Here is a 27,738-nt window from a genome sequence, read left to right as displayed (position 1 = left end):
ACAAGTACTTTCAGACGTTTGGTTGTCATAAAAAGTTTGTTAACATTTTTCCTCAGTCTGGTTTATGTTGAAAACTAATTCTATTAAAAAATGACACAATTCATTTAACTGCATCCCCTTTGTAAAATCTAATTCCCATATTTAAAATGTCTGGAATTCCAGTAATTCCAGCACCAGATGGAGCCCTGCTTTAGTGAGAGGGAGCAAAAGCTGAACAAAATCACAGTTAAACTCTACTGCTTTAGACATTCTGCAGTTTAAGCAGCACACTGTAATTCATTTAAATTAAACTCATTTATTAATCAGCAAATAAACATGGGAATCAGTGAAAAACTGAATAATGTGAGAGATTATTATGGCTGTATATCAAACAGCAGACCAGCAGCATGGTATCATAGTAAGGTCCCCATCATGATGAGCCTACTCTGTTCTGATTGGCCAACTTTATAGGAGAGTCATGCTAAGTTACTGCTGATTAAAAATAACATTTCCTACTTTACTGCTTTATATTAAAAGCTTTTCAATGACTAAATAGGAGACGTTTTACATTTACATGGAATATATTCCTCTATGACTGCTTTTTGTGTCGTTAGCGGCACTAAAAACCAGTCAAAAGAACAACACATGGAGATATTTGGAGCTCTTTGTTGAGCAGATCAGTTAGAAAGAATGCGGGGAGGAATAGTACAAGCAGTGATTGTGTGTATTTGTGTGTATGGGGTTCTGACTGGTTACATAAGGAGAGCACAGGCTGCTGAATGAACAGCATTCTGTCTGGAACTGCTTTAATATTGGATCAGTGCCACTTCACTTCATCTGACTGACCTGGCATTGCCTGTCTGCCTCTCTCAGAGCTAACTTGGCTGTGTCTGTGCTCTGTGTGGGCTCTCTGAACACTTCTAGCTTTAGGGAACGTAAAGGGCATGCAGTTCAAATATACAAAACAAAGACTCCCTGCCTTGTTTTTCTCTCATATTACTTCAATCCAGCTACCAAAAGCTTCTTTTAACTGTAGAACTTGTAGTGAACAGACTTTCTACCACTGTGGCACTGGGCTCATAATGATCAAATTCAAATGAAACATCAAAGTAAATATTTATATCTACTTGCAAACTTCAGAATAAAAATGATGTATCAAATGTCTTTTGATGTAAAATACTCTTATGCAAAATGAAAAGAACCCTTTGCTTTAGTTGTTCATTAGTATTCTGTTAGCATAAGAATACAGCTAGAGTCTTTTTCCATGCATCTTATTTGTTTGTGCTTGCTAAGTGAACTTACAATAGATCCACTATTACAGTCCATGCTTCTCTGATGTAGTAAATAACAGCCCTGGTGTAAGACTACATTATGTTTCCAGGGTTTTTATTTGAGAGCTTCAATGTTTACAGTAGCTTTTCACTGATGCAACAGATCTGTGAAAGAAGTTGAATAGTGTTTGCTGTATACATGATAAACAGTCCATTTAAAATTCCCCATGACCTCACCAAAGAAATAACTGATACCCCAGATATTCCTTGTCTGGAATACACTTCATATATAATCTTCATATATCTCTGTATTGATGTTTGGTTGGTGATTAACTGATGGCTGCTACTTTGTAGTATTGCAGCACAGTGGAGAAGCATCTTTCACATGTTGCTGATGTTTCTACTCACTCTTTATGAATATCCATGCTGGCCTTTGACAGTGGGGGGCTTGCGTGTGTGTTGATCTTGACAGGGGGGCGGTGGGCGTCGGCACTGGCTGGCCGGACAGGAACGTGGCTCAGCAAACCCAGACCGTCACCAGCACTACCAGCAGCCTGGTGCAGCCATGGACTGCCCGTATTCTGAATACCAACACACATGTTCACACATCAGTAACATAATATACCAGGATATGAAATATGAAAGATCCAGAACACTGTGTCATATAAAACATAATGCACAAAAAGCATAAACTCTAATTGGCTGAAGAGAGTTACTAGGCTACGAGTTTTCCTTCATGTTGGGCTTGAAAGTGAGTAGTATTATATTTAAGATTTGAATGCTTACTAGTAGATATAATATAAGATATCAGTTATAACCTGTACAGACAAAAATAATATCCAATGAAGGCCAATAACACCTCAAGCTGTTATTTTCCAATAAACAGCTTATTATGGATTCATTTTACATGACTTATTTATAACAAACATAGGAGCCTCCTGATCAATGCATGACTGTCTTAATGAGTGTAAAGCTCAGTTTTAAGGGATGAATTTGAACCATCTATAGTGATGATGTAATGTAAGAATATAGACAGGGAAGACAAGAAGAAGAACAAACGATTCCATAAAGGTTCATGTAGCTGCAGGTTTTCATTTCAACCAAGCAGGAACACACCAGGCTTGACTCATTTAATTAGCTGCTCTCAGTCTTCAAACAGCTGATTGGTCAAATCATGTGTGCTCTTATTTGGTTGGAACAAAAACCTGCAGACATACAGCCCTTTATGGAATAGTGTGGAGATGCCTGGTGTAGTGTCATCTAATGATAAGCTCAGTGAGACAGCTGTCTGTGGAGGTGAATGCTGACTTTAGCTCTGTATGATAACCTGACAGGATGATGGCTTCTACACAGCAGGTCTGAATTAGTCATACAGCATATGTGTTCATCACTTCCTGTGCAGCAGTGTAGTTCCACAGCAGTATACTATCCAGTACATCATACTTAGAACACACATGTGGAATAGGTCATAAGTTAAGCCAAAATGAACCTTTTTACCTCCTGTAAGAGTCAACTACCAAATTGATATTAAAGTAAATATTTCTGGCTCTCTCTCCTCTCTGCCTGCCAAACAGCTCTTCTTTTTCCATCCAATCCCCCCCTCCCACAACCAGCCTCCATCGCTCTGCTTGTCAAACTGTCACACAAAGTGATTCGATCATGTACACATGCATAAACAATCTGAAGCACTACAAACCCAGGCTAACATGAGTACACCTACCCTCCTGAGAGAGGCCTCAGAATTGACAGGATTTTCAGGGTGGACCCATTTAGCTGTGGGGGGCAGGTTAAGTCCTGGAGGGTAGGAGCTTGGTGTTCCATTGGGGTACTGCCAGAGAATGGGGTACAAGCCCAGCCCTGCTGCCCCGCTGTGAGCCTGGGCTAGCAGAGAGGGAGGATGGGGCCCCTGACCCTGAAAGCAAAAAATACAGTTATAGTTTCAGAGTGAAACAGATTTAAAGGTGTAAATATCAGTAAGTGTTTAAACTGTGTGAATGTATATGTGAGTCAGACCTGGAGGAACTGCTGCTGGTGTGCGGCTGCTGGGTGAGGCAGGGCGAGGTGGCCTAACCCTCCGGGGGAGTCGAGCCGGGGGTGGCCCCCGAGGAGAGATGCTGCGGGAGGAGGCATGGCTGGGAGCACCCCGGGGGGTAAGAGGTGCGGGTGAGGTAGGGCAGAGGTGTGAGGAGAGGCGAGGAGGTGAGAGGCATGGGGGTGGGATGCTGGGGTGAGGCAGGGAGAGTGGGGGGAGGGGGAGTGGAGCGTGTGCAGGTGGGGATGCAGATAGGCTGCCACGTGGTTAGAGGAGACTGTGGCTGAGACAGAGTTCTCTGCGTCTGAGCGGACCAGAGCTGGGTCCCTGTAAACGGTGAAGGTCTCGTTCTTGTCGATGATGAGCGGGCTTTTGGTGCTGCTGCTCGTGATGCCTCCACCCGACTCCGACCTCGCCGGCACCGGCTTAAAACCTGACCGGAGAGGTTCTACTGGCTCTGCTTTAGTGGACAGACGGCTCGTCGGAGGTGGGGAGGTATCGGAGTACCTCGGTATTTTATGTTTAGAAACCTCTGGTGAGGTGTTGGGTTTAGGTTTGGATATGTCCAGCAGGCCCGGGTGGGGCTTAGCCTTGAGGAGGTCGGCTGGGTTTGTGTTGGGGTAGGGATGGCTCTGAGAGTTGTTGGGGTGCTGGGGTTTCTGTTTGAGGGAGTCGAACTGCGCTGGGTTGGGGTTTGGGTTGGGGCTCATTTTGGATTTGGCTAAGTCAGTGGGGAGGACTGTGTTCATCTTGTGGGTGGGGGGCTGCTGCTGTGGGTGTTTTCTCGTCTCTTCAGATAAAGACGGGCTCTTGATGTTGGGGTGGACAGATGTGTAGTGTTGCTGCTGTTGTGTGTGCTGCTGATGCTGCTGCTGCTGCTGCTGGTGATGAAGAAGATGATGAGGAAGGACTGTTTTCTCCTTAACCACCTGCACCACGCTATCAGCTATTGAAGTGACAGGCCTGAAAAAAGCACAGATGAACAGTTATTTAACATGTGTACATACACAATTACCTTTATCTTCTATTTGAAACCAGTAAAGATTATATTTAACCTCTATCTTTGCCTTTTTTGATGAGGGCAAACTTGATTATATTCAAACTTTCCCAAATTGGGCTAGGTTATTAAAGAAACCTAATTTCCCCAGCTAGATTTCTCCTGGGGAACACTGACTTCTTGCTCATGTATACAGTTTCTAATCAGTTTCAGACAGAGAGAGAATCCCTGAGATGGCAGCGCAGTGGGATGAACAGATCATTACACACAGTGATGCATCTTTGTTTCTGAAATATTTCCATCCAGAGTCTGAATAAAACAGACTAATACAAAGTAGTCTAAATTCTAAATTAAGTCTAAATTAGTTGGTTTACAACTCTGAATATTTAACACTCTCACTAGTGTCTGTCTAACCCCGTCCCTGACACACACATGTACACACAAATCAGGACGTGGTATATTGCATCACTGCAACAGTTAAAATAAGCCATGCTTCCAAAATAAGGTTGGGGGTTGGGGAGAAGTCATACATACTGAGCTGCTGCATGTATATTTACAGTCCTCATGTTACTACACTGCATGTAAACCCATCCTCTGTTTACCTGCATATCTTCTCTATATAACCTATTAAACATATTATTACTATTAGATGGGACTGTTACACAAATCAAGATCTTCTAGTGAACAGATGGTCTGTCTAATAAATCTAATAATGACCCCTGTTATGCACTCATCATATAAGAATATTCATACAGTAACAGGAGTTTTAATATTCAGCACCTGACTCCCAGTGCCTTCTGTTCTCACCTGATGACCTCAGAGGGAGCAAACTCTATCTTGTTGCTTAAGCTCCTGGCTGCTGTCATGCCACCTCCTATAATGCCTTGTTGCTGCTGTTGTTGCTGTTGCTGCTGTTGCTGTTGAATGGGAGGCTCCACATCAGTCCTGCGGCCTCCTTCTGATGGTGAGGGAGATGGAGGGACGGGAGGCGAGGAGACGGGGGAGGGATTGAGGGGGAGGTAAGGAGAGAGGGCCGTGGACTCGGCCTTCTGGGAGGCGAGCAGTGCTGACACGGCCTCTGAACTCTCCCGGTGCACCGTGGCCTGGGCCTCGTCTGTGATGTCGATCACGGCGCTGCTGTGGAGGTGAGACAATGATGGCGTCTGGGATCGAGATGAGGCTACATGGAAGAAAAAAACCCACAAAACAACACAATAAGTATATTTAGAATAGGATAGAATAGAGTAGGACTCTATTGGATGTAAAATTGTCTTTGGCTCACTAATAACAGACATACAGTAGACAGAAATGACATAAGATCCATAGAATCCATAAACTTCATAAAATCATTCTTAAAATATATAAAATACATAAAAATGTGTAAAGTATAGAATATAAGTGCATATCTGGTCTTATGTGTATTGATCATTTTTAACTAATTGATAATCATCACATGTTTGAAAGTTGCCATGCATCAGTGTGTACCTTTCACAGTGTTCTTGCTGCTCTCCATCATGCTACTCTGGATGGTTTCAGGCATCAGAGGTGTCTGTTGCCGTGGAGATTGGGTGATCTGTGTTACCGCCACCAATTCCTCCTCCTCCTTTGTTATCATTTTGCCTGTTTCCTTAACAACACCCTTTTTGCTGTCCTCTGTAGCTTGAAGCTCGGCCCACGGGGAGAGGCGACCGATTAGAGCAGAGGAATCGTTGATTTTGGCGCCCTGCATCAGCGGCTTCTCGTCTTCCTCCATTTTGGTAACAGCGCCGGGTTTCACGTCGCTGCTGCGAGTCTTTAGCTCGTTCTCAGAGTTAGGCTCTGAGGAGGAGGAGGAAGAGGAGGAGGAAGAAGAAGAGGAGGAGGAGGAGGAAGAGGAGTACGAGGAGTGGGCAGTCCTCTTGTTGTGCGGGTTTTCAGAGTCGCTGCTCTCTGACAGATCAGACGTCATGTCAGTCTTCAGCCTCTTTAGACCGGCCTTCTTCTCATCCTCCTCGCCCTTCCTGCGTTTGTTCACTGCCTGCTTGGTCTTGGTCTTGGAGTCTGCAGGGATGAAAAGAAGACACAATAATCACATTTAATCACTCTCTGCCACGTCCCCCTACCATCCAACCTCTACATCTCATTCTGGACAGCTCATCTTCTCCTCATTTCTGATTTATTCTCTGCTGAGTGCTACATGGATATGAAGTCTGATCAAACATTTTAGTCTGTGCTGCTGAGATCAGTGTGCAATCACTCCAACACATTCCTGCATTCACCTGCCTGCTCTTACTCAATTAAATATTTATCAAAGCTTTGTGTTAGAACATCAAGGGATTATTGCCTTGTGCAGTCTTCCATTTCGTACTGTGGGTGTCAGTGATGGCAGAGTACAGCTGCAGCACTCACATGAAAACAGCCAACTCAAAAATTAATGAGTAGACTGATCATCAGCCAGCAGGTAGGATCTTCTATGTTATATCAGTGTATATGTTAACCAGGCAGTAAGTGCAGGAATATGAAAGTGGGAGAGCACTGAAATTTTAATTTTTACACTGTAAAATGTTCTGCTCACTACAAATGCTGAATCACTATTCAATATAAATATATCATTATCCTAATTTGACATATTCATTTTAACCAAAAGTAAGACTGAATGCTCCTTCATCACTATAAAAACATGGTGTCTGCCATACCATAGTGTTAGGCTGTAATGTGCTTTATGCCCTTCCAACATAATGTATGAGCTGTAGTTTGCTACTGCACACAATAGAAATTATGCTGCAGTGAGTACTAATCTATTATGTAAATGAGAAAACTGGTCATTTATTCCAAGCAATTTACCTCACTGCCTATTATTGTGTTTAATAGGAATCATTTCCTGTTTTTACATGAGGGCACACAGTGATATAGTGCTACAGGCAATAAGAAACTTAAGACAGGGGAGAGCCAAATCTAAGTGAGGAGTTATGATGATCTCTTTAAGTTTGGCAAAATGACAAGGCATCAAAATGGCAATACAGAGACAATTTGGAAAATAACTAAAAATAGTTAAAAGTAACAGGTGGCTGTCCTCACCTCTCCCTGTGACCTCTTCTCTCCTGTCCTTTTCCTCCTCTGGAACGCTGCTGTCTGATCCTTTTCTCCTGGAGGAGCGAGAGTTGCGCTGCTCTCTCTGCTCCCGCCCACTGCCGCCAGGCGAGTGGTGCGATAGGCTGGCTGGTTGCTGGCTTTGCTGTGATTGGCTCTGCTGCTGGGAGGCCAGTGTCCCCTGGGAACCCTTTGGGTTGGGTCCTGATGAGGTCATGATGGGGCGTGGGCTGTTGGCTTGGGCTCGCGTGTAATGACTCTGTAAGAATGAAACAGTCATCCATTAGCACACACAGAGAACCAGACCTGACTAACATGACCAGTTTATTAGATATACCTCCATCATCTAATGTATCTGCATTAAACCCTATCTCTGTCTATGTTATACTAGTGTTATACTATGTGAAACTGCAGTTTACTTCTAGTATTCAACCCCTGTTGTATAAAGTGTGAATGAGATTGCACAAAACATTAAGAACACTTCCAGCATGACATCGTACAGCAACTACTGTATATGTCAGTGTATATGTGATTCATAGTGAGGCAGTCTTCTACTTGTTTTAGTGGATCACTATGGAACCACTGTGACTTGCAAGGCCAGAATCATATCTATCACATCAGCTGAGGTAGCACAGAAGACCACAGTGATGTCTTTTTACTACAACCAACCGACCGACCAACCAACTAACTAACCGACTGACCAACCAACCCACCAACCAACTAACCAACTGACCAACCAACTGACCAACCAACCAACTAACCAACTGACCAACCGACCAACCAACTAAACAACCAACTAACTAACCAACTGACCAACTAAACAACCAACTAACCAACTAACCAACCAACCAACCAACTAACCAACTAACCAACTGACCAACCAACTAACTAATTGACCAACCAACCAACTGACCAACCAACTAACTAACCAACTGACCAACCAACAAACCAACCAACAAACCAACTAAACAACCAACCAACTAACTAACCAATTGACCAACCAACCAACTGACCAACCAACTAACTAACTGAACTGACCAACCAACTGACCAACCAACTAAACAACCAACTGACCAACCAACCAACTAACTAACCAACCAAACAACCAAACAACGAACTAACCTAACAACTAACCAACTAACTAACCAACCAACTAACTGGCATTCTTTATTTCTTCATACATCTTCCATGCAGGCGTTTTAACATAATTAGCAAAATACCAAAAAAAAAAGGAAAAATTCATCTGAATGAGCAGTGTTTTCATAAATACACAAGTCTTCACTTTAATTGTTTCTCTCAAAATGAGCATTTGTACATTTCACACTTATTACATTCCAATCACAGTGACAACACAGAAACACACAGAAGAAGAACAAGCTTCAGGACTTGCTCCCATTTTTCAAGGACACTTGAGTTGTGACCTTCTTCTCTGACCTTCTTACAGTACAAATAGAGAAGCTAGCCATCTCTAGCTACAATGAGTCCCTGACACCTCCGGCTGTCTCTGAGAGTCATGTGACCTTCGCCTTCCCTAGAGTCTCCTCTCATTTATGCCACTGAGCAGTTTTTCAGTAAGTGTACAACAGCCGGGGCAGAGAGTGCACAATGAAAGCAACACTGCAATGATCTTCACTTTCTAACATCATTCTGCTATGCTTTTAACCCTTATACACGGCTTAAGTATTCCTTTAGAATAAGTGCCTATACCAAATGTTCTTGTTTTGGTTTGACACTATTAATTTATACTGAAAACACACCCTAAATCACTCTATATTATAATCTCACCATATCTAAAACAAGCCATAATCATTTCTATTTATTTATTGAAAGTGAAGGATGCAACCTTTGAATGTTAGGTTTCATGATAACCATTAACACCCTCTTTGTGCAAAAATGTATAACCAGCATAAAAAATAAATGATTTTGAAATATTTCAGTTTTTGCATTGGGTCACTTGAGGAAAAGCCATGAAATTCCAGACTTAAAAAATGTTATTAGTGTATTTGTATTGCTTTCAGTTGTCAAAGTGGGTCAGATTTGACCAGAACAGTATGTAAGGGTTAACAGTGGTTTGATAATACAGTGGTAGTTATTCTTCAGTCATACAGGGACTGAATTCAGGAGAGCAGAAGTATACTCCACTGTGTAACAATTGACCTAAATTCAAGTTGGTCATTATCAAATGAGAGAGGAAGACTGGAGAATAGTTCCACATACACAAAGTGACTGACAAGAAACAAGTCAAACACAAACTTTAATGATGCATCTCCAGAAAGTATAAGAACAGTGATATGTGCTTCACTGTTTGGACTCTGACAGTTTGAAGGTGTACAGTATGAAGTATTCACATCCATGGGTCACAAATGTATGACTTGAATACAATTGTATTCATAGTGTCACAATTTTAGGCTAAAGATAAAGCAACTAATAGTTTTAATGGTCAAACAGTGAACCATACCACCTGACCTTAAGCCAAGTGATCATGTGTATCGCTGTTGAAGATCAGACTGAAGGCAAAAAGCCCCATGAGACATCAAGTGTGTGCTGATGTCTGTGGATCATATTAGACAGACAAAGAGTTCTGCATCAAATATTAAATATGATGACTCTCATATTACTTTCTGAGCCCAGTAGAGTACTGTAATTTGGTTTTAGTCATTGCTTGATTTCCAGTTCTAACGCAACAAAACTACATTGCTGTCTTAATACTGCCTGACTGCACTATGTGACGTGAGTTAAATTATGCTGCAGAGAATATGTAGGTGCAATACATTTATATAGGCCACCCACATAAGAATATACTCAAAAACGGGACATAGTGTTCTTAAATGGTATGACTAGTGACTTTAAAAAAAGCAAAGAAGAAAAACATGGTACTGTATCCCATTTCTGTGTTTCTGCTGCACTCGTTTCCTACTGTTGCAAATGTGGAGGTGAGGTTTTTATTTTTACACCAAATAACAGAAAAGACTATCTCAATTCTGTGCAACGCAGTTCTTATGCTGATTGGAAAATGGTTTGGAGGGAAATAACTTTGCTAAATGTCCGATCTATATTCTGCAGAAACATTGATTCTGGACTGCTGCTGTGTGTGTTGGAGCCAGGTGAGGTACACTGTGTCTTTAAAGGAAAGGGACTAATGCTGCTGATGATCTTGCTATACTTTAAGTGTACAAACATTTTACCATGTGTAATCTGCAAATCCAAATAAGAGTACATTTGTTAGGAAATAAAACCACTGTATAACTTCTATGCCTCTCATGTGCAGTCCATGTAAGCCATGTAGGTCAAGGATGTATCCAGACCAGATCACTCTACTAGCTATGTTGCTGTTCACCTTGTGAAAGTAGAATAATGTGGCAGTAATGAGAGGCTTGATGCTGCAGTAACACAGTTATGAGTTATTGTGGATCCTTGCTGAGAGAAGGTCAACGTGCCACTCTCTTTAATTGCTGTGCCATGTTCCTGACCCTGTCTGGAACATGCCCATTATTCTAAAACATGCTGGACATTTTTTGTTAGCGACCTTGTAAGGTGAACTGAATGAGTCAAACTTTGACTTTGGCCAATGTCCAGATGGAAATGATGATGATGGGCACCTGGGCAGGGCTGGAAAATATCATGGGAGGTTTCCAACAGCCCAGGAAGTCTGGTACAGCGAGCCCAGTCCAAGACACAGCAGCCAAATTGTGATTTCTCAAGTGTCTACAAGGGTCCACTTGACTTCAATTTCATCATCTGCCAATGTTAGCATATATGTGTGTGCAACCTAAACGTACAGTACGAGACTGTACTGTATGCCAACTGTGCATGTGCTACAAAAGCTAAATGCTTATTTAGTGTATTACACGTATGAACCTTATCCCATCATTGGCTCTATTTTTGTTAACACAAACAAAAAGAGCTCTTTCCTTTGCGTGCACTTCCACAGATGAGTGGGCTATGGGAGTGTTCGCTCCAACCAACAACAAGAAAAAGAAACAGAAATAATGAAAGAAGCGAGAGGTCACTGTTTCTCTGAATAACACACTGGGCTTGTGGTTACAGAGAAACTCCACACTGATTCTCCTCTAACCACACCAGCTAGTGGAGGATGGTGTGGTCAGAATGTATCAGACTAGAACCTTAAATCAAGTGTGGTGTGTGTCCTTATGACCACAGCCTACTGAGAAGTAGCCTTTTGTACACTGAGAAATGCTGTAGTGCACATAGTGTGGTGAGCAGGATCTTTAACCTGGCTCTAGTTACTCTTTCAATGCACTTCACTTTCTCTTAGACATTGAAATGTCAAATATCATTGATGTGTATTCAGTGAATATGGAAAATCATTGTGTAAATTGGTATACTATCACTGTTCAATGGAGACAATGTAAATGTTTTATGTTGAGTTGTGATGTAATTGTTCTAATTGTTCAGGAATTAATACGTAAAATCTGGTGATGCAAATGTTGAGAGAGACTGTCAAAGCAAACCGTTTTATCAAAGTCAAACATTTTACTGAAGACATGAAGAGTGCTTGAATTATATTTTATACTGCTTCAGTGACAATCTAATATGAAACCTCACAGTATTGTATTGTGAAGCTGCCCTTTACAGACCACACATGTCTATTACAGGAAGGTACAGTTGATAACCCAAAGATACCGAAGCAGCAGCAGTAGGAATTATTATTCCAGATATCATAATTCTGGATGAATCACTTTGTGTGTGGGTGGTAGATTTCCTCAGCTTGATAACATGCATCAGTCTAATGTATTGTTATAATCACTTCACAGCAGGTTAGATTTCAGCAAATTAACTTTAAAGGAAATGTAGTGATGTGGTGGTTCTGCTGTGCAATGTGATTGGGACTTTCAACAAAAAACAAAACAAAAAAAAGTGTTATTTCTTTCAATCAAGCACAGATCATGTTTGTCAGCGGTGACTCTGCCTTTTCTACAGTGGTAGTGTATTGTTGGGAGTGTGGGTCTGGAGGGTTTGGGGGTTTGGGGGTGTATGCATAGGGGGTTTGGGGTACCTGAGTGTTGCCAGTGGTCCCGCCGGGTCTCCCTCCCGCCATCTTTAATGTGTCAACAACAACAAACAAGAAACAAACAAACAAAAAAACAAAAACATAAAAAAATAAAAAATAAAAAAATGAAATGAATAAAAAGAAAATGTGGGACAAGGAGAGATTTTGTTAATGACTGCGGGACCAGAAAGGACTGGCTGAGTGTTCAACGCACTAGTTAATCAATCAGCTCCTTCCTTGCATTTTTGACTTAATAACCTCCATTTGTAAATGATGTGGGGCAATAAGACCTCTTCACAACATTTGCTGACTCATGGAGTGTCATCACATAAAAGGAGCTGATTGGTAACCAGTGTGGCAATGTACAGTATGTATGCGAGTGTTGAATAATAATGTAAAGCTAAACAGAAAGCACATTGGAAAATCTTTTACTTTTAAATCAAACTACAACAGAAACATGAGAGCAGACATGGGTATTTAGCATTTATGGATGTTGACCAATGTCTCTGAACAAACAGATAAACAGACTCGATGAGATACGATGTTGAGGTCAAATAAATGGTGTTATAGTCCACAAAACAATAAAAAGACAACAACAAAGGCCACTTATTGAATGCATTTGTCTCGGGCTTACATGAAGTGCTTTGAAATGTTATGATTCTATTTTATGCCACATGTAGAGCTGAAATCATTAGCCAATCAGATGACTGAGAAAATTAATCAGCAACAATTTTAAGTCAGCTTGTGTAATGGGTATTTTTGTGGACCACATGATTAGTCAATGTATTATTAGAATACATTCTGCATATTAATCAATAATGTTAGTTGCACCTTTAAATACAAGTCATACATTTTAAAGTCTATAACACAACAACATGTGAGGTGCTGGCTTTTTCAAAACATCAAATTCTTCATCACACATTCTTTGTATTAGAGTGGGACTGATATATCAGTTAACTGATATTGGCCTGTCACAGATATATCGGTATCAGCATATATGTTGTCTGATATGCACCAATATTATAAGTTATATAGGCAGCATTTTATATATATATGAATCCTTTTTCTTAATTCAAGTTTAATGTGTACATATATGTTTTTGTTGTATACTGTATATATAAGATCATCGGCCGATATATCAATATTGGTATTTTTTAACTGCCTAATGTTGGTATCGGCCCCAAAAAATCCAGTATTGGTTTGGCCCCACTTTGTATCAAACTGAACCATTTGTCATATATATGTCTGACTCACACCTGCCAGTTTATGTCACCACTTGTCATCTTCTTTGAACATGTAAGGAGGGCTTCACCCACACAACAATGTAAGAAAGGTTCATTTACCTGTTTGCACTTAATAGGCCAGTGTTACATTAATCTCATCTGGCCAACATGACACCTTTATTCTTTGGCTGTTCACATTTTCATTTGTAGTGTGTGTTTCTTTCCCGTGACCATTCTGTGTACAACTTTTTTTGTATATAGCATGGCTTACAGATAATTCATCTGTATGTTTTAAAATATGTTAATATGTTAAAGCTTAATTTCTATTATGTAGTGTGTGTGTACTCACGTGGGCGGAGTTATTGTTCTGGCTGGAGCGTGACCTTCGTCTAGAGGTGATGCCGATGTTTTCTCCTTTGAGCAGGGAGTGAACTACGTCATCCAGAAATGTCATCTGGATCATGGATGGATCCACATTCTGAGGCTCTAGCACCTGAAGACACACGGTTTATACTTTACACTGTCCAGGTGGGAACCAGCTTTATTAACACTGATTGCATTTCATCAGTAAAAACAACAAAAAACCATCACTGAAAATGACAGTTATGACACACTGTATTACAATCTGCCAAATAAAAACTAGACTATAATGTGATGGACAAATGAATTAAACAGAAGACTTATTTCATGTGAAAACAGTATCCTTAGAAGCTCATTTGTTTGAGCTGTTACTGTACTAATAAGCAGCATGTTATGTTTGTGTCAGTAAAGTTAGATAATGTTACCGGCTCATGGAAGAAAAACAAACACATTTATCGACTACATTTGTCCACAATGTTGCAATTGAAGGTTGCAATTGGCACAAGTAGAAAAACATGCAGGCACACTGACATTTATAAAAAGGCAAGCTTGTGTAATGTTACTTTCAGGTTATGTTTAAGTAACTTTTAATCTTTTCATGTCATTTTTCAACCATTTAAACATGTTTTAATGATTCCAAGTGATCAGCTGCTCTGTAGCTGTAATACTGCTAAATGAGCAGAACAGAGAATGATGTCTGTTTGAACAGGAGAATCAGTCTGTTGTTGCTACAGCGTTTATCATCTTTGATATCATACAGTTGCCAAGGTTACAGGAGCTGTTCTGTTCTATCATGCACTGAGTAAAAATACATTGTTCACCTGTTAATACCAGGACTGTGTTACCTATATAAGATATGAAAACTAAAATAGAATTTCAGTAATAAAAGCTACTCTAAAATGTTACATAGACAGACGTAAATGTGTGTGTGTGTGTGTGTGTGTGTGTGTGTACCTGGTCATTCATAACGACCATGTTTCGACTGAAGAGGTCGTGGTGTGTAATGATGCCAGTGAACCACTGGGTGGCCGAGTCTTGTCTGTACACACGCACACGGTAGCCATTCAAGGAATATGGACCTGGAAGCAGCAGGGAACAGTTCTTAAACATCATGATCCAAACAGCAGCCAAAAACACTATTTCATAAACAAACTATAGCAATGTATAGTTACAATGTATAGAGTGTAATACTGTAATATAAAAAGGAGACATAAAAACCTTACCTTGCATAAAAATTTCCTGCACCTTCTGGTCTTTGAGCCAACCCTTCACTTCTTCATGGAGCTGAGGGTTGTCTCTTAACACTGGGTTAACACTGTCCACCTCATCCTGAAAGACACACACACACACACACACACACACAGGAGATCTATGGATCAGTATCAACACACACTGCAACACCCATTTCTGTAAAACAGTCCACACAAAGATGGATTTTTCTGTTTCTGAAAAAACTGTTTACAAGTTTTTCATTTTTGAGAAATCATGTGGTTAGTGGTGGTGACAACACAGTCTAGGTCTCAGGTGATTAAATCTCTGTTTAGTCCCCTCCTGCTTTCCATAATCACTTTTTAATACAGCCAAACACCGTGTACACAAGTACAATACACTGTAGGTGATAAAATATAAAATATTTATCATTCTTTTGTGGTTACACCATTTGACATTTTCAGGAGCATTCAGTCTTACTTTTGGTAAAAAATGGTGCAAATGTAATTTCAAATGATATAAAACCAACAAAAATACTAAATGTACATTTCAACAAACCTAGTTGCTCATCTTGCCAACTCTTATTTGTTACTGACCCACACTAGAACAAGTGCAGCAATATGAATACACATGAAAAAAGCTTCAGAAAAACAGATAAGCACACACTAACACACTCAGCAGGAGCTTGAAGGAAGAGCATCAGCCTTAAAAAGAGAGGCTTCACACAGCAGGTCACACAGGGTGAGAACCTGAAAGAATCACCAAATACATAGTAGAGACTGGTTTTCTGGTTTCATTAAAAAAACATCGCAGAGGCGAAGAAAGATATTAAAATGGTCACACACACACACACACACACACACAGCTAAAAGAAGACAGAGTGTGGAGGAGAAAAACCAAACCACAGTCACCACAGTGGTACACACTCAGCCTTGAGGTTACTGCTTTGAGGAATCTTAAAAGTAGACTCATCACAGGTGAATCATGGTTGAACACACCACTATTCTTTCATCCTATCACACAGAAATATGGAGCCTGTCACCAGTGCTTGTCTTCACATGTTTTTAAAGGTTCTATGCTAGCTATTAGTGGTGGTTAGTGCATCATTTTCCTCAGTGGATGATGTCAGAGTTGAGGTCAGATGTCTGTCTGTATTGTGATGGTGGACTAATGCATAGTAGTGGGTGACTGAAGAAAATATGTAGAAAAGGCTCTACATGCTAACAAAATAAGAGTCACATATGGGTGTAAAGATATACATGTTTCAACTATACAGAACTTGTCCACAGTTCATATGAATAGTATAAATAGATATGAATGCCACCTGACTGTCTGCTCACAATGCAGAGCTGCAGGAGTCAAACAGAGACGGGGAGGCTGACACTCAGCAGGAAGCAGAGCAGACTAGATGAGGTCATGGCTTTCATTTCACCTTCCCATCTCTTTCTATCTCACCCCCTCTCTCTCTCTCTCTCTCTCTCTCTCTCTCTCTCTCTCTCTCTCTCTCTCATCCTGCTGCAGTGTTCTAGTTTCCCAGCCTTGTTCAGCTCTAAATTAAACCAGCATACACACTATAAATAGCACAGTGGAATGCAGTGCTACAGAGGTCAGCATAAAAGTCTCACATATTCTTACTATTTGTCTGCCAATGACACACAGCTGGAACTCTTTATCTACTCCACTTATACTACATACTATTCTAAACTACCTCAGTGTCATAAACAGTATGTTGATGTGTGTGATGTGACTGAGGCTATATAATGGACCACCATCAGTCAGTGCATGATAAAAGTAGAAGTAGGTATAGCTACAGTAATCAGGATGTAAATACTATAGCTTTGATTGGTAAGTCGACCACACAGTTTGAACCACTTCTTCCACTGAGGGTGACACTTGTTTTACCACAGAGACACATGCTATGTTCATCTGAAGGAATTGATGACAGTGGATAAGAAGAGTCTACTAACAGTGATGTACAGTCTCATGAAGCCCTCACTTTCTTGTGGTCGCTATATTTAGCTTTGCACTGACAGAAAATAACATGCATGCGTTCGTGCGTGTGTGCGTGCGTGTGTGTGTGTGATGGAGCTGTGCTGTTATTTTCATTATCACAACTGCAATCTATTCTGAGCTGTTTCTGTTCTCAGGGAGCACAGTGAGGAAACACAGTGTGGAATTGACAAGTATGCTTGTTTGCTCTTGTCATTAGTTGTGTGTGTGTATGTGTGTGTGTGTGTGTGTGTGTGTGTGTGTGTGTGTGTGTTTATCACCACCTGAGGCTGCAGCACTCTGTCAAACTGAACACTGTTAAATTACAGAAATAGCTGTGCAACACACTTGTGTTCCAAGCATTTCAGCTCCTTGTAATATTATAATCTTATATTATCAATTAAACTTTTATACGACTCACTATTTTATTGAATGTTTTTTACTATATTATACAACTATTTATACTACATATATTATTTAGTAATATTAGAATAGAATGGAAACTTTATTATCATTGCACTGATAAAACAATACAATGAAACTTAGTTCAGCAGCATCATAATTGTCTTCACATAATACAAATAATAAATATATAAAATAAATAATTACCTTAATAGTCATAATAAATAATCATTGTCATATAAAAATCTAATATTGTTATATTACTACTATAACATTACAATGTACTAATGCTACACCTTATTGTATTTATAACCTATTCGTCGTCTTCTTCTTTTTAATAATAATAATAATAATGAGCTACACTGCAGTACTTCTGACATCTGACTCTCTTATATTCCATACTATTTGTACTGTACTACATTTCTCAAACGATGTTTTTATCCAAGGCTAAATTCTTTGCTTTTTTTAGGTGATTTTAAACATGCATGTTTGCTGTTTTTCTCAGACTTTTGTCGCCACTTTTATGGATAGTTTGGAATCTTTTAACCTCACTCAGGCAATACAAGAAGCCACACATTCTGAGGGCCACACCCTGACCTAGTTCTACACTGATGGCTGAGACCACTGTACAAGTCTGACACTGAGGATATCTGTGTGTCACCACACAGAACTATATTCAGTGAGGTTTTTATCACACCTGTGTGTTTGCCGTGTGTTTAACTCTATGTCTGCTAGCAAGATTTTTACTGCTGTGTTTGATCCACACTGTAACACAGAGGAGCTGCTCTCCCTTTTTAATCACAGCTGTCAGACTGTCCTGGACTCTGTCACTCTGTCACTCTGTACAAAGACAAAAAGTCAAACAGGACATGGCAGCCTGCTTCAAAGAATCCACCAGGAATTAAAGAGAGACTGGAGGACAAAGGAATGAAAATGGAAGAAGAAGAAGAAAAAAAAAGGTTTACATGAATTTTAACACAATTGAGAATGATCAAAAGGCAGTTAAAGAAGCAAGAGTATTCTTCTTCTCTAATTTAATTTGAGCAAATCACTTTAACCCCAGAATGTTATCAAGGTAATAGGCTCGGTCATTACCTCCAACCCTGTCATTTTACTGATGTTTTACAAGAGATATGTCATTTTTCATTTGTTTTAATGAATACAGTCAAGGATAAAAGGCAACAAATTATCTTCAATTCAATAACTCAAAATCAGAAATCCTATTGTTCAATCCTCCAAACCCTATTAGTCTCATTGGTTCCTTGTCTGCTAATGTGAAGCGTGCAGCAGGAAATGTTAGAATACTATTTGATTCAGAAATAAGAGTTATCCAGTCCCGTTTCCTTCAAATAACAACAGTCTCCAGAATTAAATCACTGCTCTCACACTGTGACCTGGAAAAAGTCATTCACATAAACCTAAAGTCACTCTCTTGCTTCCTATTGCCCCAAGCTGCATAACACAAGTGTTTGTTTGTTTCCACATATAGAAATACACAGTAATAATAAGTACAGAGGAATATGAGGGAGCCTCCAGGGGCTTGCAGAGTGACATTCTCCAAGCAGCAAAATGACTAACACATAGTTACATCTTTCAAAAAATGAATGCAAGTATACAGTACATCATCACTGCCAGACCTGTTTCTGTTCTTATATTACTTTGTGAGGCAATATATACTGCCTTTTCCTTCTGTTAATTCTGTTTTTAAGAGGTGCTATATATAACTAAAGTTATTATTATTACTTGAATATGTTTGGGGATCAATACAGGCAGATCTTACTTAAGCTTATCATTGTTATTTGTGTGTAATTGTCTTTCTTGGAGTATGTCTACATATTCTCACTGGTATAAAATGATAGAAATCAGACCTCCAGTGTCTCAGTATCTGATTTGTATTTGATTATTATCTTTCATTTTTACTCAATGCTCATAAATCCTTGAAATTTGCAGAGGAATGTAACCATTACAGTGCTTTTTATCCAGAATAACTGCAGCCCCTCTGTTTACTCTGATTTGTTTACAGGCTAGTCTCACACAGATCAATATGGAGGGTGAGTTGATGTATTAGTCAATGCAGCGTCTACTGTATGTTTACATGTCTGTGTATGTAACTATGAAACTTACTGTAGGCTATTTAGAAACAATACATGCGGAGACTGTGTTGCCAAGGCAACATGGTCATCATGACCACCAGTTGGTCTATTTCTGTCAGACTAGAGAGAAATGTATGAGAGAGGAATCAAATGCAAACAGTGTGGGTGAAACATATCATGAGCTTATGTAGTGCTGGAGGGGAAAGAGGAGGAGTATGTACTGTACATCATTATATTGATATGTCTAGTGATGTAATACGTTTTCTGAGAAATGTATTGAGAAACATTTATACAGAAATCATAAAATCCAATGTCACCATAAAGCAGTCCTACATATTGATCTGTAATATTGCTCACATGGCTTCATACATCCACCCAGAGATACTACAGCATTAGCTACTAGGATATAAATCTGTGATATATTGCATATCATCCAATAGTCAGTGTTATTCATGTTTAATAATATCCAAGGACCATTAAAAGAGAACAAAACTTCATACTCGGCCTGTGTAAAGTCTGGCATGAAACATATGTTATCCACACCTACACACATGGTTTTACTATAAAAAATGCTAATAAAGTTGCAGTTTATATGTAACTTTATATACCTGTCTGTGCAGTTGCAACAGGTAGGTGAGATGATGGTGATGATGATGATGACGATGATGAAGTCATCAAAGATATGCCAGCTATCACATTCTGACCCGTCTGCTCTGTTCTCTACAGACTAATAGCCTCATGTCAACCAGGAGCAGATAACATAAAGACTTCCTGTGAGCTTTACAAAGCTTATAATCTACTCATTAAAACCCATTATGAACATCAGCTCTAATGATGACTGTTTCTAGGTTTTTTCAAAGCTGTGCTGTGAGCACGAGGGCTGCGATGTTACACAAGGACATCTTGTGCACCAGATAATTAGTAACATAACAACAAATATGACACACATTCACATTTAAAGAGACTAAGACAGATGGCTTGTTAACTACTTCTAACACCCTTTGATTCAGGGGAAGATGCTTGTTGCCGTGGAGATGCTGAGGCTGAAGCAGGAGGGAGCAAACTGTGGGAGAGTTTGTGATGTTATTATATTCACAGCGCTGATGATTATATTGTTGCTCAGTGACTGAATATGAACAGTGGACGTGTGTGTGTGTGTGTGTGTGTGTGTGTGTGTGTGTATGTGTGTTTTCTAAGAGGAGTACATAGTGGCAGAGAACTGGCTGGGCAGTAATGATATTTATTGATACACTGTAGCAGAGGCCTAGTGTCCAGTTCAGACACTGTAGATGTAACACTATGTCCACAACAGTGTTTTATCTCACACTGACTGAATATTTAATTATTATTTATTACATATATACATATATTTGTTTTGTTACTACACTTTTAGGGTATTTTTAGTTATATGTTTTTGTTTTTTCCATTGGATAGTCACAGGTGTATTTCTATGATGATCTATGTGGCTGTCTTAAGTGTGGATGTAGCTGCTGTAAACCCATCCATCCATCCATCCATCCATCCATCCATCCTTTAAAAACTGCAGTAAAGATCAATCAATTGATATCTGCTTTACCTTTCTGATTTGAATTTCAGTTTACTACTAGTAACATTTTTTGGCAGAAATAATATTAGCAAACTTAATATTAAGGTCCACTTACAAAATCCAGCCTCAACTGTTGTCTTAAAAAGTCGTAATAGTCAATCAGCATTTGATTTATAATGACAGGGAGTAATAACTGGTGAGTCTTTGCTGACAATGTTAAAGCCAATGATACCTGACAACCTCCTAAATAATACACTCAGTTAGATGTTTGCCAAAGAATGAATGAGGTTTTATCTGACCCAAAAGACCACACGATCCACTTCCTTTTATTTAAATATTAATAAGACAGAGTGATGTTTCTGTATCTATGAAAGTATATCAAGTCAAATCTTAATGTTGCAGAGCTGTTATGAGAGAACATGCAAAGACAGCAGACTACAGTCTAGAGTCATTTCAGCCGGCTAAATCAACTGTCACCTGAAGTCTTTAGTAGGTGAACAGAGAGCTACTAACAACATGTAAGGCAATACCTCTGTATCTAACACCACAGGTGTCCATGTGAGTGTGTGTATGTGTAAGCACATGAGGTGTTGTCAAGGTAATGTGACACTGGAATGAATGTAGAAGCATGTGATGTAGTGGGGGGTGGGGGGGGGGGGTGTGACACAAAAAAGGAGGAGAGAGAGAGAAACAGAGGGAGAGGGAGAGCAATGCAGGGCATAAAGCCATAAAGTTCCACTGAGGCAGGATTGTCAGCTGAACAGTATTAAAGTGTGTGTGTGTGTGTGTGTGTGTGTGTGTGTGTGTGTGTGTGGTGCAGCTGCTTCCCTCCCACTCAAACTCACTGCACTCCTCCCCCTTGGCTTTAACTTCTCACACAAGTAGAAGTTAAAGTCAAGCAGAAATGTTGCCACTTTTGTAGATGTAGCTAATTAACAGTGCAAACTTTGTAACTAAAGAAAAGTATAAAGTGAGAGAGTGTGTGTGTGTGTGTGTTTGTGTGTGTGTGTGTGTGTGTGTGTGTGTGTGTGTGTGTGTGTGTGTGTGTGTGTGTGTGTGTGTTATGCAACATGTCACATTACAGAGGCTGGAGATGCTTGCTCCTTAGAGTCACATAAAGACAAAGTGACTCAACCCTGCAGCTTTATGAAACCTTGAAATATTCTACATTTCTCTTTGTCAACAAATCCAACAAAAACAGCTACATCTCCAATCTCTCACTGAAGATGTTCAACTTTAAAAACACCTCACAAACATTTTTTAAAGCTCAGTGTAACATCATATAAGTGGTCAGTGGCTGAGCTTCACTGCAGCTTTTAGCAAACATTACTCAACCAGGATGAAAACAGTACATTTATTGGGGACTATTTTCAGCAGCACATGAATCCACATTTAGTGCTCCAGTGAGTATTTCTGGCAGCAGGATGGTGTGTGTGTGTATGTGGGACTGAGTAAACATAAACTACAGTGTGTGTGTGTTCATGGTAATGAAGGAACATGTCACCCAGTGCAGTGGTGTGACTCACTGATGTGTTTTTAATAGTTTTTGGGGGCAACAATGGAGCTCTATGGCACAGAGGAAGACACACACACACACACACACACACACACACACACACACACACACAACTGGTTCATAGATCACTTCACTGTGTGTTTGGACAGTAAAAACATAGAATACATAAATATATCCTCTTTTACTCTACTATAAAGTGTTGAGCAAACAATAGGGAGAGCTGAATAGTGGTTATGTCATATGACCAGAGTCTCTTAACTTGCTTAAGGCCACTAGGGAATTAATAAGCATAACCATCCTGATCAAACTATAGGCTGAGAATGTAGAGGTGTTTTCCTGGATTCTATCACAGTGATGGTGCCTCTATTATAAAAACAAATCAAACCTCTCTGTGTGTCTGCTGTGTCACTGACTCATCCACTGCAGCAACTCATCAGGACCTAGACCTGTTTATATTGAAGCTACTGATCAGTGATGTGATAACATGATGAAATGTGTTAAGATGGTAGAGCTTGCCTTCTACATTAATTACATTGTTGGGCTGATGGTGCTCTGTTACACAACTGAGTGTGTGTGTGTGTGTGTGTGTGTGTGTGTGTGTGTGTGTGTGTGTGTGTGTGTGTGTGTGTGTGTGTGTGTGTGTGTGTGTGTGTGTGTGGTCAAACTCTTGAGTCAGCACTAACAGTTTGTATTCTCCACCTCCAGTCCCCTCAGTCTCAATGTGCACCGTAACTTTCTAGCAACAGACACACAGACACACACATACACACACACACACTTGAGCAGCAGGCTGGGCTGGCCCACTAAACAGTGACTTCATTGTACAGTTTATGCCAAACAGATTGTAGCCCCCTCCTTCCCTCTCCCTCCCTCCTCTTCCTCCCTCCGGTCTTCCTGTCCAACTGGAAAAACAGAGAGGGGAGTGGCCATGGCTTCACTGCTGAGTGTGTGTGTGTCTGTCTGGCTTTGTGTATGTGTGTGTGTTTGTGTATTTCTATCTTTTAAAAGAACCAATCTCAGTTAAAAAGCAGCATTGCTGTGTTGTGGCTGCTCCTCACAACTTCAATAGGCCATTTAAAGGTGAATGCTTATTTTAAGGTGAAGCTTAGAATTGGGTTTAGGTTCAGTTTAGGGTAAGGGTTGGGTTAAGCCATTTAATTGTGATGTTTAACATTAGGTTAAGAGGCTGGGGAATGCATTATATCAATTAGAGTCCTCATAAGGATATAAAGATGTGTGTGTGAGTGTGAGTGACTGCTTTTACAGCTCTGTGGGGTTCAAAGGTCTCCAGAAGAATAGGCAGCTCTGTGTGGGCATGAGTGATTTAAGAATAGAGGAATCTGTGTGTGTGTATGTGTGTGTATGTGTGAAAGTTCTCTGCAGTCGGCAGTGCCAGGAGGAGAGTGAGACTCCCACTTTCTTTCACTTCAGATGGCTGTATAGTCTCTGCTGCTGTGGACGACTGGGAATGTGTGAGTGTGTGAGTATTCTGATTGTGCGTTCTAGCGACATAAAGTGATTGGGCAGCGTGTTTGAAGAAGCATATAGAGTCTACATGGAGTCTGACTAGTGTGTTAAACATCCAACGTAGTAAGCCAAAGAACAAGCCTGAACATTACACATTGCACACAGTTAAATGTCCAGGTCATAGCAGACACCATGGGGAGACAAGTCCACAGGCTGTCACTGCCACACATATTAGCTGTGTGCGTGTGTGTGTGTGTGCGTGCGTGCGTGCGTGTGTGTGTGTGTGTGTGTGTGTGTGTGTGTGTGTCTGCTATGGTAAATAGGACAGGACACCAGGGATCATGCAGACACTATCCTGCATCAGGCTAGCCTATAAAATAACACTGCAAAATATAACAGAACACACTAATCTATGTGTGCTGCGGAGTATTTAACATGTACTACATTATGTATATTATATATGCATTGACTTGCTTTACACACATTATGCGACAATGTACATGCATATTAAAATAAATGATGCTGATCATGTGAAATGTCATTATAAGGTTTAAATATGTCTTAATGCCACATCTGTGATTTCTGACTAAATCATTACATCACATGTCCCTTGAGTATAGCTACACACACCACAGGCTATTTCTTTTAGTGTAACATAATATAGTGTTAACTGTGCCGATGAAGACGAGATCACCTGAAGCATCAGTATTAAATAAAGCATGATGTTGCAAACTAAACTCATGCGTCATATAATCAAGTTCCAGGAATATCAGAAATGTTTTGTGGCTTCAGAATACAATGTTCATCCTGTGTGTTTAGAGACTGTGGAACATTTGTGGCAGCTGACCCTGACAAGAGTCCCTGGCTTGAGCGGGCGGCCAAGAAACTGCTACACACATTCAAAGTGGGTCAGCAGAGGACATGGCAAAAAGAGCTTCAGACTTCTTCATGGTTGAGAGCAAAATAGAAAAAGAAAATGTGAGTGTGAGGATTTGTCTTGATGAGTGATGTAGAGAGTGGTGCACACTCTTCTCTGTCTGGTTGACAGTGAGAGGAACACAGTGTTCCAGCCAGCACAATACAACAAGCTGTGTTCAGCTGCAGAGCACTGACATGCACACGCACACGCACACACACACACACACACATAAGTATTCATCCCTGTGAATTACTGCCAATTGTAAAGCGACAGTATCTATTGTGTGTGTTTGTATGTATCAGTTGGTGTAGTGTGGATGTGGATGTAATTTATGAGTCAGTAGTGAGCAGTCATGTGTAAAATCACTGAGAAGACAGACTGTGGCTGCACGTGTTGGCTTTATATTCACATTAAAGTCTGGCAGTGTCACATCCATACGGCCCTGGCTCAGCACCGCTCCAAGTGCTGCACTATCCAGTCTAGACCTAATTGTCAATGACTAATTCTTCATTAGTAAAAAATGAGATGGGGTTCTAATGTGTGCACCTGGCAGCAGATAACATATTCATAGTTCTTCTTTAACAGAAACATTTTATTCACATCAACATCATCTGCTCTGCAATTAAAAGCAGTGTTATGAGACAGCACAGACGCACGGCTTGTTTCAAAGCAACGTTCCTGCTGCAGCTCAGCTTTAATGAGCCACACTTTCACATTCAATACTTACACAAGCTAACTATAGTGAAGGTGATGCAAGAAGAAACACTGTGTATCTCCCTTTATGACACTTGTCTGTGCATCTAAAGCTTTTAATGATATTTCTTCTTCAAATCAAACTATATTTAATCACTGCATTAAAGTTCTTTTAGTTTCATCATTATATAGACAGCAGAGTTCTCCAGCACCTACACATGCCATCATTCAACACAACCAACACACATATACTAAGTTAACTCTCTAATCCTTTGAACCTGTGCAAATGTACACAAACAGTTCACAATCAGCAATAGCTGCTACCATTGCTATCCATAACTTATCACTATATTACAAGAGTAGTGATAATGCAAACTGAAAGATCTTATCATGTTATAAAACCTGATGAAATCATTTACTACTGTTACTGTTTACACAGTCAATTGAGCTGATGGATTATATAATGTTCCATTTAATTATTTCCCTCTTTTGCTTCATCAAAACTCATCTAATCTTAGTAAGGTTGGGTTGGTCAATCATTCTTTAAATTATTCTATTAAACTTCAATCTTATGATTTAGTGAACATCTAAAGTCATTTTTAAGAGGCATTGTCTTCTGTGTCTCTGGAGCAGTTTTGTCTCACTTTTTTGACTAAGTGACAACCAAAGTAGAACAGAAAACCTGTTATAAATATGTTTACATGTAGCAGGCAGGGAGGGTCTAATGTACAGATGCTATTATTTGCTGCATAATGGGAAATATAGGATCTCATCTCATGAGCCCAAAACTTTATGTGAATGCAAAAGCTATATTTCAATGAAAACCTGGAGAGCCTCAAATAATACAGAGCTCTTATTATCCAAACATTTCAACTGGGATTTCCCCTCTGACCACTGATCAGTTGAGTTACAGACGAACAAAACACAAACCAACTGTATAAAACACTTCTATATAAACCACACAAACATGTGCATTTTTCTGTTTTAGAAGGTTTAAAATAATGTTTCACTTGTTTCAATCGTTAAACTGAACTTTCACCTTTGCCACTGTTTATCTGTTGTTAAAGTATATGAAGAGGTACTGTGCAGCAGACTCAGTGTATGTATGTACAGAGTGTGAGTGGATTTATTACCTGGTATGGTTGGCAGGCTGAATGGTCAGACAGGAAGTCCAGCTGTCGGTCTAACAAGAATTCCACTGCAGTTACTGACGACAGCAGGCTCTTCCCCACCACTGGCTTAAACGCCTGAGAACACAAACAACAACAACAACAACAACAGTCAACAACGGCACTTACACATTCATATCAGTTCATATCAGTGAGACGGCTCGGCTCTGTAAGGAATCTCATCAAAATGTCACATCACGAACACAACCGGAGGGGAAATTTGTAGTGTTAATCACCTCCATAATAAATATGTAAAAAACAATACATGTATAATGCATTGCAGCGCTGCACTTCTCAATGACAAAACACTGAGACGCCAAATGTCAGAGATTTGAAGCAGGGGAAACAGAAGAATAAAGGCAGAGCAATAGAAAAGATTAGAGGGAGGAAGAGCGTGAGTGGAGATGTGATGAAGAGAAGCAGAGAGAGACAGGAGAGGAGAGGAGAGGAGAGAAGAGCTCCAGAGTGATGAATAAATTAATGAGTAGAGGAAGTCTGACAGTTCAAAGGCAGTACACTCCACTTTGATGTTGTCTCACATTCACATTCACACACACACACACACACACACACACACACACACACACACACACACACACACACACACACACACACACACACACACACACACACACACACACACACACACACACACACACACACACACACACACACACGATGTCTGTCAGCCTGCGGCCTGAGCTCAGCTGTTACTGCACTAGCTTCCACATTTCCTCTTCCTATCTGTGTATATGTGTGTATTGTCATTCCTGTAGTGACTGCAGCCACAGCC

At 40.1% G+C, this 27,738-nt stretch overlaps 1 protein-coding gene across 1 annotated transcript in view; it reads right to left on the bottom strand.

Annotated features, from left to right (window-relative positions):
- jmjd1cb (jumonji domain containing 1Cb) overlaps positions 1-27,738 on the bottom strand; it is a 120,666-nt gene that overhangs the window by 15,106 nt on the left and 77,822 nt on the right. The window contains exons 3-13 of the mRNA XM_053340860.1: positions 26,910-27,023; positions 15,166-15,271; positions 14,897-15,021; positions 13,932-14,075; positions 12,366-12,407; positions 7,337-7,607; positions 5,765-6,319; positions 5,087-5,459; positions 3,264-4,245; positions 2,971-3,162; positions 1,659-1,831 (exon numbers count right to left, since the gene is read on the bottom strand). Coding sequence (XP_053196835.1) covers positions 1,659-1,831; positions 2,971-3,162; positions 3,264-4,245; positions 5,087-5,459; positions 5,765-6,319; positions 7,337-7,607; positions 12,366-12,407; positions 13,932-14,075; positions 14,897-15,021; positions 15,166-15,271; positions 26,910-27,023 — 3,077 coding nt within the window. The remainder of the gene's footprint in view (positions 1-1,658; positions 1,832-2,970; positions 3,163-3,263; positions 4,246-5,086; positions 5,460-5,764; positions 6,320-7,336; positions 7,608-12,365; positions 12,408-13,931; positions 14,076-14,896; positions 15,022-15,165; positions 15,272-26,909; positions 27,024-27,738) is intronic.

The sequence above is a fragment of the Scomber japonicus genome, chromosome 20 (assembly GCF_027409825.1).
Source record: "Scomber japonicus isolate fScoJap1 chromosome 20, fScoJap1.pri, whole genome shotgun sequence".
NCBI classification, from domain to species: Eukaryota; Metazoa; Chordata; class Actinopteri; order Scombriformes; family Scombridae; genus Scomber; species Scomber japonicus.
Note: the sequence above shows the minus strand (reverse complement) of the source record. Positions and strands in the feature narration are given on the sequence as shown.